The sequence below is a fragment of the Myxocyprinus asiaticus genome, chromosome 43 (assembly GCF_019703515.2).
Source record: "Myxocyprinus asiaticus isolate MX2 ecotype Aquarium Trade chromosome 43, UBuf_Myxa_2, whole genome shotgun sequence".
In the NCBI taxonomy this organism is placed as follows: domain Eukaryota; kingdom Metazoa; phylum Chordata; class Actinopteri; order Cypriniformes; family Catostomidae; genus Myxocyprinus; species Myxocyprinus asiaticus.
The window spans coordinates 33,153,304-33,169,680 of record NC_059386.1 but is presented as its reverse complement, the minus strand read 5'-3'; the positions used below and the strand labels follow the sequence as shown (position 1 = coordinate 33,169,680).

Genomic DNA, 16,377 nt, shown 5'->3' with positions numbered 1-16,377 from the left:
CAGGAACATTTATTATAAAATTTAATATTGAGTTCTCAAACCTTTCAACCAATGAATTTCCATGACATTTCCAGTCATTCGTGACAATTGCATAAAATATTTTTTTCAAATCAATTTATATAGACTGCACTCACAAAGAGCAATCTCTAGTGATTAAATATATTAGAGCTGAACGTAATTGAAAAAACTCATATTCACAGAAACTTCCATGACTTCATTTTTCACAGCCGTGGGAACCCTAACTAGGGTCGATTTTTTTTCCAAGTTGTCTTCGAATGAAACGATGAGAAGTCGAGGCCTCACCTGACCACGTCAACCGCTCCTGCCCGCACTTTAGGGTCGCTACCCATGATGGACACGCTGGCGGCAAAAGAGCCATCGATGCTGAACACGACAAACTCAGTGCCACGAGGCAACACGGTCAGGTAACTGTCCGCAGATGTGTGGTCACCCCTGTGGACACAGAGAACATTCTAGAGATGTTCTACTGTAAAAAATGCAACCCACCTTTTAGTACAATACTTTTGAAATGGCTCAGCAACGTGCAGAAATAAAACCATGAAGATCAGTCATTTCAAACAAATACCTGACCACCATTTTGACAGGATACACTCCAATTCCCAACCGTTTACTCTCAGGAATCACATAGGAGATTCGGCCGCTGCTATTGGTCAGTTCAGTGTCAAAGTACACCCATTCACCAGACGGTGGCTGTGTCATGATATGGATGTCGACCTTGAAATCATCACAAACACAAATTTGTGAAAAAAAAATCTTGCATGAAAACGACTGAAATTTACAAATTGACAACAGAATTCGGACCTTATAGGAGCACTAACCTTTTCTCCTGTCAGTGTGACCATATCCAGGGGTCCATACATGAAGCGACCTGTGACCACCTGAGAGCCGTCCTCCGTAAACACTGCATCATTCACGCGATGGTTTGCCGTAACGTTCTTCAACACAAATGCATCATATAATAAGCTCCCAACAGAGCCTCTTAGATATGTACAGTTAGTGTTTAGAGAAAGATGTTTAAAGGTCTCACCCTGATCTTCACATGGGTCCTCTTCCTCATCCACTTCTCCCGCGGTTTGGACGGAGTGAATTCTGTCACCTCCTTCCCATCGAGTTCCAAAATACTCGAGTTCTCATGCCTCATGACCTGAGAGATGGAGAAAAACAAAATCCACATAAGTAATAAAAAAAATTCATATATGAAATCACAACTTCATTAAAAGGAACTGCTCTTGTGAGATAATGTTCCATGGCAGATTTTGCAAGGAATATTATAGGTCACGGGTTTTAAAATTTTCCGATGCCTAGGACCCCCAAATATGATGGTCCCCTTGCATGGGACCCCCCTTCCTAAAATATACAAATTATTATTATTTTTTTAAAAATAAATAATTAATGAAACATACTCTGAAAATATTTATTCTGAATCAAGTTTTTTCCCCGTACCATCTTATTTTCACTATTAATGTTTGAATATTAACCTTAAAGCTGAAGTATGTAACTTATTCAGTGTTAAAATACTTTCTCCTGTCCCAGCTTTATAGAATAATTTTCTAAAAATCACTTTAAACACTGTCTCTGTGGCACTATAAAAAGTCCTCTTTTTTTTTTTAATGACCTGTTTTGACCTGCCCCAACAACATTACTCAACCAATGGCGTTAGCTGGGGGCGGAGCTATCCGTTTGTTCCATCAATGGCAGATGAGAGCCATATTCAGAAAGCTGTTTTGAAATCATTATTTTTGCAATTCCATTTGGTGGCGCTAGTGTCGCAGAAATTACATCAGCTTTAAGATAAACATATTCAAGGAAATTCAAATGTATTTGTATAGTGCTTTCACAAGAAATATTATTCCAAAGCAGCTTTACTGAGAATATGGCCATACAACCCTCACTACAAAAATTAGTGTTTGTTTAGAGCCACCCGTTAAACCCCACCCCACAACGTTACTCAACCAGTGGTGTTAGTTGGGGGCGGGACTATCGGACTTGCTTGAACATCTGCAGATGAGGGGTGTATTCAGAAAGCTGTTTTGAATTTTTCTTTTATTTTTGCAATTCCATTCAGTGGCACTTGTGTCACAGAAATTATATACTTCAACGTTAATGTCTATGAACAGCTTCTGTGTTGTGCCATAAATCATCACAGAAAATAATTTTGAGATTTTTGATAGCAAAAATTTTGCTGGTTAAATCTTAACTGGAGTTGAAAAGATTGGATATACTGTAACTTTGGGCAGACTGAGTTATTGTATCTCTCCAGTCTCATGCTAACACATAATGTTTTAGTTTGTGAACGCAGACGCTTCTAGCTACGCAAGCTCAATTTTGCGTTGCGTTTCAAAATGCGATACAAAGCAAAGCGTAAAGTATGTTTCAAAGTATAGTCCAAGTGTTATGGTTATACTTTCAAAACAGTGTGACACCATGTTGCCTGCTAGGCTTCCATTGTAAGTGCATTACTGTAAACACATTTTTGGTACGTTTTTACAAACAGAGGGACGTGTCAATTTTATTCTCTGTGGTAATCAACAGCATGCCGCAGGTGTGGTCCATAAACATCAAGTTGTTAATAACCCAGAATGCGTGTGTACTTTTTTAAAAATAAATGTAACAATGCAGAAATATTCACCTGTCGTAGCAGGAAAGAAACAACGTCGGTTGATTCCCAATAGGAGGCGTGGAACAGGTGAGGTAGAGCCACGGTAGGGAAAGCAGTTAGGGCATCAGGACAATATAGCGCAAAATCAATACGCTTAGTGCCCCACCAACGCGCCGCGACTGCAGGAAAGAAAACATGAGAGGTTCAACCATGCCTGATGGATCAATTATTGTTACAATGGCAGCTCCAAATGCCATTAAAGATTTCCATTTCATTTGTACATATTTTATGAATGTTTCAGCAGCTGGTTCTAAGACAGGGTGAGGATATGATGCAGGTTTGCTTTAGGGGCTCAAAGGAAAGGAAAGAAATGGGAAGCTGTAGTTATGTAATGTGCACTGAGCAATGCAAGGCTGGAGTGCACTTTTCTTGTCTGCTTCTTCCCATGATCCATTGCGAAAACACTCAAGAACATAATCCTATTTTTGGTTTTTAATTCGTACTGTTGTGGTTCAATGTTCTCCAACCAGCAAGTGGCTTCTGCTTCTCTCTTACTAAGCTTGAAAATCGAGAATCAGTCATCATTCAGAACAGCTTCCATTAAAAAAAATAAAAAAATAATAATAAAAATACTGAAACTGCATTTGTTCGCTAACGCAGATGGAACATTGCACTTAAATATTGTTAAACTGTTTCCTGCACCACAACTGAATCTACAGCATCACAGCAAAATAAATTATATTGCAAGTCTTTTGCAAGAGTTTGCAGTCTAAATTAGGTATAATGAGAGTGAAATACTGGGTGACGCAATCAAATATAAAGACAATAAAGACAGCACAACTTCCTATTGCGTTGTTCTCACAGGGTTTCATGCAACAAACATGCTGTGACCAGCGTAGTCAGATTTACACATGGAATATAGGGGATTTAAAATCTAATTTAAACCTGGAAATAAAAAAAGCACTCTCTAGTAATGCATACTTCAGGAAAATAATTACATTGGAAAAATGAAAACTGAGTTTTTAAATGAAAAACGATTAGTGTGACCTAAGTTACCTCGAATAGAAGACACAAAGCTGTAAGCATGATGCACAACCAGAAAATAGGAGCAAGACAAGTCGACGTCCTATAAAAATATCTTCAGAAAAGTTTGTATATAATACATCATCCAGAGCAAACCCAGAGCAGGTTCAGAGATAAAGAACCAGGGCACCAGTGCTGACCTTTTAAAAGGGAAATGACTTTTGAAAAACACAGGCGTCAGCGCTGGAGAAGTCAGCAAGAAAACAGGCATAAAATACAGAGGTTCTACAAGAGGAAGTAGGAGGAATTGTAGGGAAACTATCGCAGGCAAACAGGAGAGCGGGTAGATCTAGAAGGCCAAAAAGACCTTTTGACCTGACATCTAACCCACATTCTCCTGCACCAGTACCTTGCTTGATGTACGGCAGGACACATGGCGATGGCGGACCTGAGCCGAGCGAGGGGGAGGGCTCAAAGCCTAGAAAGATGCTCTGCTCTGAATCATCCAAACAGCTGCAATCCTGTGATTCTACCTGCCGCCTATTTTGCACTTTGCTGCAGGATTTGGGGGAGGGGCTTTGGGAACCGCTTTTATTATAGGGGAGGGCCAATTGGGACAAAAGACTAAGCTTTTTGGAGAGACTAAATTGCCATTCTACAAGACAAAACAAAAATCAAAACAATAGTAATCATGAGGTGAACACGACATATTATGTAATAAAGCAAATAAGCTAGAAAAAAATAATAAAAATCATGATTGTCCAAAAAAACCAAAAAAAAAACCAACATTTTTTAGTAATGTCAATGGACTTTTAATTACAGTAGATGCCAAATTTTAATATTAAGAAAACAAGCATGTGAGGAATAGTTTAGGCAACGCAAGCAGACCGAATGTGTGTGTAAACACGGCACTTACGGTTAGGTTAAAAGTTTTAGGTTTGGGAGGTATGTTTTACTCATTAAAACCTACATCCAACATTCACCTTAAAAAACAATGTCTGACAATTTACACCAGAATGGCTTCACGAATGTCACATTCAGTCAACATGTTATGAAAAAATGGTTTTACAAAATGTTGCATACTTGTGACATATATTATACTATGTGATAGTTGTTTTATGAATGATGTTGCAGCATTTATCATATCTGTGACTATCTACATAAGAATACTTTTACGAACGACTCATTTGTGCGACAATTTATGTTAGAATGGTTTATTGCCGCATTGAAACAGTTTTACGAACAGTGCACTCGTGTAACAATTTATAAAAGAAGGCTTTTACAAATGTCTCATTTGTGCGACAATTTTATGTTACAATGGTTTACTGCCTCATCAAAACAGTTTTACGAACAGCGCACTCGTGTAACAATTTACAAAAGAAGGCTTTTACAAATGTCTCATTTGTGCGACAATTTTATGTTACAATGGTTTACTGCCTCATCAAAACAGTTTTACGAACAGCGCACTCGTGTAACAATTTACAAAAGAAGGCTTTTACAAATGTCTCATTTGTGCGACAATTTTATGTTACAATGGTTTACTGCCTCATCAAAACAGTTTTACGAACATCGCAATCGTGCAATAATTTACGTAAGAGTGGTTGAACGAACGTCTCATTGTGCGACATTTTATGTTAGAATGGGTTTTTGCCACATCAAAACAGTTTTACGAACATCGCACTCATGCAATAATTTACGTAAGAGTGGCTGAACGAACATCTCATTGTGCGACATTTTATGTTAGAATGGGTTTTTGCCACATCAAAACAGTTTTATGAACATTGCAATCTTGCAACAATTTATGTAAGATTGGTTTTACGAATGTTTCATTTGTTAAAAAATGTATGTTAGAATGGTTTATTGCTGCATCAAAACAGTTTTACGCACATCGCACTTGTACAACCATTTGCATAAGAATGGTATTACGAACGTCTTATTGGAGCAACAATTTATGTTAGAATGGTTTACTGCTGCATCAAAAAGTTTTTTGAAGATCGTACTCGTGCAACAATTTGCATAAGAATGGTTTTACGAACGTCTCATTTGTGTGACAATTTGTATTAGAAAGGTTAATTGCCGCATCAAAACAGTTTTACGAACAGCGCACTCATGCAACAATTTACCTAAGAATGGTTTTACGAATGTCTCATTTGTGCGTCAATTTTACGTTAGAATAATTTAATACCGGATTAAAAACGTATGCAAACAATGAATGGCTTTATGAATGATTTACACTGAAATTCATCCTGCTCATGTTCCACGAATAAGGCCCAAAACGTTGTGCTGTTGTGTAAATAGTTTTGCTGAAAAAACAAAAACTACATCTTTTCAGATATTTTCCAGTGAACACAAAATTCCAGTTAAACATCAGTTAAAACTGAGGACCTGACAGTGCGACATAATAAATGGATTGTACTATCCCTTCCTGGCTCATTTTCTTGTCAAATGAAACATGGCATCTACCCCTACTAAAGTCTATGAGCAAAAACAAGTCATTTGTTCCATCATTTGAAACTCTGAAATGTTTTAGGGACAATACTATCACATTTTGTTGAGGGAATGTCTATATTATCTATACCTTTTTTATTTGTATTTTGCAGTGAGTGTGTGTGCATCACTGTGTTAACTCACTGTTGGCAATGTTGGAGGCGGTGTAACTGTCCACTAACCCAGACACCTGGCTGGCGATGCTGGTCTCACTGGCTCTCCGAGTCCCGCGGAAGGCTGGAGCCGAAGCCGGAGACGAAGGATTGGAGTGTTCCGAAAACATAAGGCCGTGAGAGTGCATCACGTCCGCTGTGAAGACCAAAATCACATTAAATTAGTTGCAGGGGCCAGAAACGGAAAGAAAAATTATGGCCTAGAAATTTGACTATTGACTGACTTACATGTAACATTAGTTGTATAAAAGGGCCTATTGATTTAACACGATAAAAGGAAAATGCAAACACAATGCCAAAGAGAGAAAAGAAGTAAATACTGCCCCGAGATGACTTTGATTTGATCTGACCCATTATGAAAGAAGGAAATTACTGCTGATTTTACTTAAAGTCCTCATGGAACATTATTTACCAAATGCACATGCAAGCCCGTCATCAGAATTACAATTTGTCATTTCGAATTCATTAATGTTTTACAACTTAAGGTGAAGTGTATAATTCTGCGCCAACATTTCCCCATCTGCCACTGGTCAGCCAAAGAGGTAGTCCCGCCCCCAAACTTACTCAATTGGCTGAGCCAGAAGTTGACAGTGCAGTGTCAGTGCGCTCAAACAATCAGACCAATGTTTGGAAACTTTTACAGAGGTCTAGTATTTCAGTGAAATACTTTTTCACGAAACCCGCCAACAAGTTATTTTTCAATGCAAAATCAAAAGACAGAAATAAGAAAATATATTTTTTCTCAATGAATAGAAAGACTTATTGTAGGATCATTCAGATTTTTTGCAAAATGACAAGCACATTCTCAGCTCACTTTTCATTTTGTAAAACAAAATACCTCTCTCATTACTGTAATAATATATTATTTAAATGGTTAAGTATTTATAAATCGTGGTAGTATTTGTTATACTGCCTTCAAGCTGATTTACATAAAAAAAAAAAATTGTTCCTGACACATTACAGTAATAAAAATGACCATTGTGAATAATAAGTATTACAAACAAACTCAAAAGTAAACATCCAGACTACATTAATGATAATTTGAGGAAAAGTGTGCTTAACTGACATAAAAATGTCACAATGCAAAAAATACGAATGGTCCTAAATATCGGCTTCATTTTCTTTATGTAAAATAGTATTTCTAACCTATTTCCTTTTGATTTTGCAGCACAATATGTGTCAAGACAGTACAAGTGTCAAGACATTTTTATTTTAAAGTATTTAAAGTGCCGCTTCTTGCGAGATACTGAAAAAAGAAAGAAAGAAAAGGAAACACTTTTTATGAAGCCCATATTTATAATGCATTGTTAAGGCATTATACTGCATCCATAATGTCTCATAATACACTTTATATTGCGTTACCAAAAAAATACTAAAAACAGCAAGATGCAGCAGAACTGTCAAAGACATCCATCTAGTGTGTGTTTACATTGAAAAACAATTAAAACAAAACAGACGGATGCAAATAACGTATTCGTTGTGAACAGCCCCTTACACTCCAGGTCAACCTACTTATGGCTTACTTCTAGTTGTCTCCACATTCGATTAGAAAAGGTTTAAAAGTACTGTATTTTATCGCCACAAAAAATACACACTTCACCTTTAAATTCAATTCCACTAGTTCCACATTGGTTACACATTTTAGGAAGTCACAAAACTCGAGACAAGCCCAAATCTGAGAGCTGATGTCAAAGTGGACACACAAACACAGATCATGTTAGCAAACAGAAAAGAGGCCACGCAACCCACACAGGCGGACACACACGAAGGGGATGTTTACGGCAAGAAGGATGCAAGAAACCAGGAATGGCTACACACACTCAGCGGGGGCCTGCATGGCCTGCCAGTTGAGCACAGGGACGGGAATGGAAGTCTCGCTGATGCCATCCTGACAGCGCTGGGCAGCACAGCTCCCACTCTCCAACAGGAGGTGAGGGGAATTCTGGATGGTTTCCACTGCGGCATGAGGGACGTGGAGACATGAGAGCGTGACGGGAGGGGAGAGAGACAAGGAAAAAAGAAACAGAAAATAAAGACAAATAACAGATACAGAAATGAGACGAAACGAGGCACAAAAACACCAATCGTGAAGCAAAACTCACGCAAGAACTGCAATGATGGAAAATGCTTGTTAAGAATAAAACGTTACAACAATATCTTGTCCAATGCACCAACACAAACATGTAAATCACATGTAGCCCTGTTTACACCTGGCATTAAAATGTGTTTTGGCTGATCTGATTACAAATGGAAAGGGCAAAAAACAAGCATAATCTAAGGATGTGCTGCTACAATTGTATATCAATATATCACAATACATTCTTTTAACGAAATTGTATCGATACTTTAGATCCATGTCACGTATCGTTTTTTTTTTATTCATCTATTTATGTATTCATCTCATGTCCAACATTTCAATAATAAAGAAGCAGATGTAAATGCTGCTGCATCCTGATGTGTCCCGGATAACATCGAAGGACTGCTCACCTGTCACTCAACCACTGCAGAAAACAAAGGTTTTTTAGCAAAAAATAAATAAATTTATTAAATTACCATCTTCTCAAAAAATTTGGAAAAGCGCATACATATGCATGCATTTCATAGAATATTTTCGGTATGTTTAATAGATCTTTAACATCACATTTGTGGTCAAATTAAAATTCAAGTACACTCAATGATGTAAAGTGATGTATGTAGAATCAGAGATCCTATCCGATCAGAGGAAATCTGGTTGCAATCTGGTCTCATTAGTCACATGTAATTACCCGGTGTAAATGGTGATCAGTCGTGTCTGACCACTTGTGATTGGATCATCCGAGAACATTATTAACAGGAGGTATAATTGTTGGTTAATAAACCCCCTGGTCTTACCAAGCAGGGCCGATTGGCCATCCCCAAGAGGGAAGCGCTGGTAGCGGGGCACGCTGAACGGAGGCAGCAGGTGAAAACGCTTCTCCAGCAGGGGCTCCAGACGTGAGGCGGAGGGGTCCGCGGGGTGAAACAAGTTATACACCTGCTGGCACGCTGGATGGAGATGAGCCACTGAAAACAGAAAGTCAGGAAAGCTTACATTACAATTAAAAATGTAAATTGACAACAAATAAAATTAATAAAACTACAAATAGGATTATTATTATATATACATTTTTATTTTCAATATGTCCATTCAATTTAGCTTTTTGTTAGTTTTTGCTCTATGATTGTTAGTTTTATTTTTTTTTATTTTTTTTAAAGTGTTTTTTGGTTTCAGTATATTTAGTTTTTATTTTAGTTTTAGTATTTCAGGGTCTGCCAAACCTTATGCCTGAACAAATATAATTTAAATATTTAAAAAAATGTCACATTACTTACTGCCGTCTGGTGTTATCGCAATCAAGTAGCATTTTCATATATCAGATTTTATAATATACTGTTTATCAAAAACTAAAATTGAATTGTGGTCATTAGGGCTAGGCAATATGTAAAAATTATTTTAGCAATAATTGCCTTAAAAAAAAAAATATTGCGATACCCGAATACATCGTTAATCCACTTGCCGAGGGCCGTGAATTTTTTTGCTTTATTGATTTTGCTTTAAAAAATGTATTCATATATTGAAACGCAAAAAAACGTTTTTATCTAAATTCAAATTAATGTGGTTTGTTCTCGGTGGGGTGCATGGTGAATTGAGCGCGGATGCCGCGGTGGATGGCGTGAAGCCTCCACACGCGCTATGTCTCCGTGGCAACGCGCTCAACAAGCCACGTGATAAGATGCGCGGGTTGACTGTCTCAGACGCGGAGGCAACTGGGATTCGTCCTCCGCCACCCGGATTGAGGCGAATCACTATGCAACCACGAGGACTTAGAGCGCATTGGGAATTGGGCATTCCAAATTGGGAGAAAAAGGGGGGGAAATCCCCCCCCCCCCCAAAAAAAGTTTTGAAACACTTACTCATTCTTTATTATAATTTTTTTTTTTTTTCATGTTTTAGAATAATAGTAAAGTCATCAAAACTATGGAATAACATAAATGGAACTATGGGAATTATGTTGTGACTAAACAAAATCCAAAATAAATCAAAACTGTGTTATATTTTAGCATCTTCAAAGTAGTCACCCTTTGTCTAGAATTTGCAGACATGTACTCTTGACATTTTCTCAACCAACTTCTTGAGGTATCACCCTGGGATGCTTATTAAACAGTATTGAAGGAGTTCCCATCTATATTGGGCACTTATTGGCTGCTTTTCGTTATTATTTGGTCCAAGTCATCAATTTCAAATTTTTTTTTAACATTAATATGGTGGCACAATTATATTTTTGTCTACAAAACTAATTTCAAACATTTAAGCATACGCCTTCAGATCAAAAGATTTTTAAGATCATGAGAAACATTTCAGTCAAGTGTTTCAAATCTTTTGACTGGTAGTGTATATATTACTGAACCTGCAGAGTTGCGTTCACAATGCATGTTAACCGCGTGGAAATAAAGTGAACTAAATTCACAGCAGCTCCTGAGATGATCAGAGATCATTTGCAGCATTCTCAGAGACGACAGTATTCTTGCAAACAGTTTTAAGATGAATGAAACGGAGAAAAAAAAAGAGTGAAAACTCTTTGCATGTGCTTGTTCCACGCGCTGCACACATCTGAACAAACAGTGAATCAGACACAAACAGTAGCTATGTTTCCATCCAAGTTGTGAATTTAATTTATGCAAAAAATCAGAATATCGCAAAAACAATGTGCGGATAAAGCCGCGTTTCCATCCCTTGTGTTCAAAAGAAAAAAATCGTCACTTCCGGGGAAACTGCAGTGACACTTTTATTAATAAAATATTTGCTGTTTAGGATGCACAGACAAAGCACTTTAATAACTCGATCCATGACTGGAAACGACAGGGCGTCACACTATTTTGGGAACACTATGTGTGTGTGCGTTCCTCCAAAACTTTGCAGTGTGGATCTATAAGATATTCTTTAAAAGTACCAATAAACCTGCTCTTCGGGGAAAAAGTGCAGGTTTGTGTTTAACTTATTTGCTCTGCAAACTCTATGCAGGCTTTGGATTTTGGATCTTGCATTCCTGTTAAATTCAATAGGAGTTTATTCGGTAAATGTGTTTCCATCATAGTTTATATGCATTTCTTCATATTGAATAAAAAATGTATCCATCTCAAGCGAGTGAATACTTTATTTTATGTGCATTTTGGAGATTTTATTCGCATCTTGGTGTTTCCATCCAGCAGATTTCATGCGATATCCTAAAATGCGCATAAAAAAGCTTTGATGGAAACAGCTATTGACGGCTTTTCTTTTGTCTGTTCTTATAATAAAGCGTGTTTCTTCAAGCGCATGTCTTTGTGACTAACAGCATTTCTTGTCATGTGTCACTCCGAGACGTCTTGCAGCACGTCGCCCGCCTGAGGGTAAATGAGCAAAATGACTGCGCATGAACTACATTTAGACAAGGAGCTTGCAAACTGGATTCAGCCTCATTGCATTTGCTGGGTGGCAGGTGCTAGTTTCACACCCTGGCACAGTTGAATATATTTGGCAAATTCCCAGATCCATGGTTTTGCCATTTCCCAATATTTTCGATCATGTCTGTTCGGAATCGGCATTGGGAACTTTGTAAGACATCGTCGATATACAATTACATCGTCCTATCGCCCAGCCCTAGTGATCATTTGTATTTTGTCATAGTTAGTTTGAATTATGAAAATATATTTTAGTTAATTTATTTTTACATCGTCTAGGATTTCAGCTAATTAAAAATTTTTTTATATGAAAATAAGTTTTCGTTAGTTTTAGGTTTATTTTTATTTTTTTTTGCAACAAAGGATTTCAGTAAATGAAAATGTTTTCAATAAGTTTTAGGTTTCGTTTTTTACAACAAAGGATTTCAGTTCATTTAGTTTTCATTTTCATTAACAATAGTAACACATGGGGGCCTGGGTAGCTCAGTGGTAAAAGACGCTGGCTTCCACCCCTGGAGTTCGCTAGTTCAAAACCCAGGGCGTGCTGAGTGACTCCAGCCAGGTCACCTAAGCAACCAAATTGGCCCGGTTGCTAGGGAGGGTAGAGTCACATGGGGTAACCTCCTCGTGGTCGCTATAATGTGGTTCGTTCTCGGTGTGGCGTGTGGTGAGTTGAGCGTGGTTGCTGCGGCGGATGGCATGAAGCCACCACACGCGCTATGTCTCCGTGGCAACATGCTCAACAAGCCACATGATAAGATTTTGATGGTCTCAGACGCGAGGCAACTGGGATTCATCCTCCACCACCCGGATTGAGGCGAATCACTACGCAACCACGAGAAAACAAAAAACAAAACAAAAAACAACAACAAAATACCACAATATTTTTTTCTTTTTGTGGGTGAACTAGTTCAATGTAAGCTCTGATATTCATACAAGAATAACTGTAAAATGCCATTTTGCACCATTAATGTAACTTAAATCTCAGACATTTTAATCTTTCTTGTTGGTGAAAGTGTCTGTTGGTAGAACTGCAGCAGTTATGTCTTTAGTCCTCTGTTCAACATGTTCAGTTTATCAGTTATCCTTGTGTTTGTTTTGCTTAAGATCTACATGCCAGATGTTTATGGAATAACCCGTCAGCATAATGTTTATCTCCTCTGTGACACCTGCCCTTCAAAACAATCTCTCTTGATCTGCCAGCAGCCCAGAACACAAACTGATTTAAGTTCCTTTTAGGATAATTAATGTGTAAAGCCTTTTAAAAGATTCAACTTGTCTGTGGAGAGATTTGGACTAAATTGAGATTAAACAGCCCACGTAATCTGTCACATTATGTTACGCTTTAAATGACCTTTAGGCATCAAATCTACACAAGATTTCTGAATGATTACAATGAGAGTACTAGAGGTTAATGTACCATCTAAAGAAGGGACCACAGTCTTCCTCAGCGCAAGGACCAGACCCAGTGGAGAGCCAAAGAGGAAGAAGTCAGACACTTCAAAGTCAAACTTGCCCAGAGGGCCGCCTCCCTCCAGCATGGTACTGCTGCTGGATCGTCGCGAACCCGGATCGTTCCGCAAAACAGTGGAGTGTAGACTATGTACACACATGAACAGTAAACAATTTACATTTTGTACAACATAACTCACATTATTACTACAAATAAACAAACAAAAGAAATGACTGTGACTCACCTGGACAGGAAGGCCTGGTGCTGTTTAATGGTATCCAGCTCATAGGTCGAAGAGTCGCTACGTTTCCGTGGCAGCTGTTTTTTGGGGTCGTCTGGGCCGCTGCAGCGTGGAATGTCTATATTACTGCGACTGAGATGGCGACTACCCTCCAGAGACAACCCTGACCCCGATCCTGACCCCGAACAGTGAGTGCTGTTTATTATGATTCCTGGTGACAACAGGTCATTGTCCTGTTGAGGAAATGCATCAGGAGTTCATAAATAGAGTGAATTCAGGAAAACTGGGCTACTTTTTGTCATCGAGATGAATTGCAAAAAGTGAACAAATATACAGTACCTAGTACACCCTAAAGAATAATATAACAGAAAAAATGTAATTCCAGGATAATTTATTGAAATGAAACTACAAAAACAGGTCATTCACAAACTGTCACTGTCTGACTGCACATCTGAGCTCATTTCCATATGATATTCATAACACCCATAAAGTATTCAGAACGCTAGTGTGACCTTTAATAGTACGCAGAGGTTGGCCAATCATAACGGAGATCATTAAATATATAAGTCTTAAAAATACAGTAGCAAAAACAATTAAAAAAGAGGGTAAAAAACGAAATCATGACTGTTTTTGGTGCAAGAAACCCTAAATTATATTACAAGTTGACTTCATGGATTAAAATGCTCCAAAAGTGTAGACTATGACCCCTTGAATAATAACAGCAGTTAATTTAAATAAAAGGCCATTTGTCTTTTTTCATATGTTGTGATTTATTGAAAGGGTTAATTAATCATTGTGTGGATGATCAGGCAGGCACATGTGTGTTTCAGGTGTATTCTCACCTGTACGCTGACTATACTGCCCCGTCGGCTGCTGTTCTGACTCTCTGATACTGTAATGTTACTACTGCAGAGAGCATCAAATCCTAGAATTCCTCCAACACAGTCACCAATCAGACACACCTGCACACACACACACACACACACACACACACAACATCAAGACATTATATACACATACTGTATGCTGGATATGTCAATTTAACTTTTGGAATGTGATTACAAAATTTACATTTCAGAGTAAATTTGAACATTCAGCAGGATTATTGTAAGGCAAGACTTGATATATACATCTTAATTTGACTGGAATGTTGATTTACAAGAAATTAAAATGGACCCCTTTTACGTTCTTAACGCACATCCCTGGTCTTATGGTGTATAATTTTTGGATGTTATTCTAAATAACTATATAAAATGTTTGACATCAAAATATAATTACTTTCCTTTCATCTGACATCACAAAGCACTTTTAATTTTTCAAACCTCGCTTTAAATTAAAGTCCTTTTTTGGGGGGGGGGAGATATATGGTTTCACTTGAAAATACAGTATGTCACATAATGGAAGTAAAATGGCTTGCTAATGCTATGAAAGCTTATTAAATTAAAATATATATTTTTGGGGGCCTGGGTAGCTCAGCGACGCTGACTACCACCCCTGGAATCCAGGGCGTGCTGAGTGACTCCAGCCAGGTCTACTAAGCAACCAAATTGGCCCGGTTGCTAGGGAGGGTAGAGTCAGATGGGGTAACCTCCTCGTGGTCGCTATAATGTGGTTTGCTCTCGGTGGGGCGCGTGGATACCGCGGAGAATAGCATGAAGCCTCCACACGCGCTATGTCTCCACGGTAACGCGCTCAACGAGCCACGTGATAAGATGCGCGGACTGACGGTCTCAGATGCGGAGGCAACTGAGATTCATCCTCCACCACCTGGATTGAGGCGAGTCACTACGCCACCACGAGGACTTAGAGCGCATTGGGAATTGGGCATTCCAAATTGGGGAGAAAAGGGGAGGGAAAAAAAATATAATAATAAAAAAATATATATCTTTTTACGTTTACATGCAAAATAAGACCAAGTGCTTTAGTAAATAATCCACGATCGTGATTTCATGATCCTTTTGGATCAATACATTTCTATGACCTTTTCAGGTGTTTCTGATAATTGGAAATACAATTTTAATTCAGAAAGATTAGCTAATAAATCATCTGAACCGATTTAAGAACCATTTAGACTAACTCATTGAAAAGAACTGACTCAAAAAGGATGATTCGCTCACAAACTGAACATCATTATGAGGTTTTGCTCTACACAAGAGCAATTTCTAGGTGATTTAATATTTTAGACTAGAGCAAAACTAGAAAAATTGATATTCACTATAGAAATTTCCATGGGGTTTTATTAATTTTTAGGGCTGTCAATCGATTAAACGGTCATTATGGAAAACTGATATTTCACAGGTTTTTTTTATAACCGATGGAACTCTGTTAAGAGCACATTTTGCAATTTCAAATATAGTGCACGTCCCTATCAAAATATATTTTTACAACCAGCACACTCAAACTAACTGCATTTTATGGGCACAACATTTTCCCATTGCTCAGATCTGTAAATAAAAGCAACTAAAATAAACACAAAGCACTGACTTGGCCTGTGAAAGTGGCCCCCTCCAGGGATTTGATGAAGTCACTGTAGACCTGATTGGCTCGCACTATGACCGTTGCCACGGCGTCCTGGTACTGTGGCGCAGAGGTGGCCAATAGGGGCAGGGCGGCCAGAGGGATGTGATCCTGACTGTTGGACAGACAGCCTTCATCATAGCTGTAAGGACTCAAACTGTGTCAAGGGCACACGGGACAGAGAGCATACTGGGTTATTACAAGTCAGAAGCAATTTATCACTGAATTAGTGCCTGAATGTAAAAACAGATGGACACTAGTTTAGGTGACCGGTTTGATAGCAGTTGTGGGAAAGCCATTTTAAATGAGTAGCTTGTAGCTTGACAAGCTTTCAATTTAAAAGTAGAAAAACTACAGTCATAGACTCTGTTCAAAATAAATGGTGGCTCAGTGGGTAGCACTG

At 38.2% G+C, this 16,377-nt stretch overlaps 1 protein-coding gene across 10 annotated transcripts in view; it reads right to left on the bottom strand.

Annotated features, from left to right (window-relative positions):
* Positions 1–16,377, bottom strand: part of LOC127433694 (membrane-associated phosphatidylinositol transfer protein 2-like) — a 694,725-nt gene that overhangs the window by 610,058 nt on the left and 68,290 nt on the right. For 7 of the 10 annotated variants that reach the window (XR_007895915.1, XM_051685798.1, XM_051685797.1 and 4 more), the window contains 13 exons: positions 15,942–16,131; positions 14,300–14,419; positions 13,461–13,690; positions 13,184–13,362; positions 9,175–9,345; positions 8,122–8,259; positions 6,275–6,439; positions 4,053–4,298; positions 2,651–2,799; positions 1,049–1,165; positions 840–956; positions 587–735; positions 304–453 (listed from right to left, as the gene is read on the bottom strand). Coding sequence is in view for 9 of the 10 variants with exons in the window: in XM_051685798.1 (XP_051541758.1) it covers positions 304–453; positions 587–735; positions 840–956; positions 1,049–1,165; positions 2,651–2,799; positions 4,053–4,298; positions 6,275–6,439; positions 8,122–8,259; positions 9,175–9,345; positions 13,184–13,362; positions 13,461–13,690; positions 14,300–14,419; positions 15,942–16,131 (2,121 nt within the window). In the remaining variant the exon portion in view is untranslated. The remainder of the gene's footprint in view (positions 1–303; positions 454–586; positions 736–839; positions 957–1,048; positions 1,166–2,650; positions 2,800–4,052; positions 4,299–6,274; positions 6,440–8,121; positions 8,260–9,174; positions 9,346–13,183; positions 13,363–13,460; positions 13,691–14,299; positions 14,420–15,941; positions 16,132–16,377) is intronic. The other 3 variants (XM_051685804.1, XM_051685803.1, XM_051685805.1) reach the window with 3 other exon arrangements.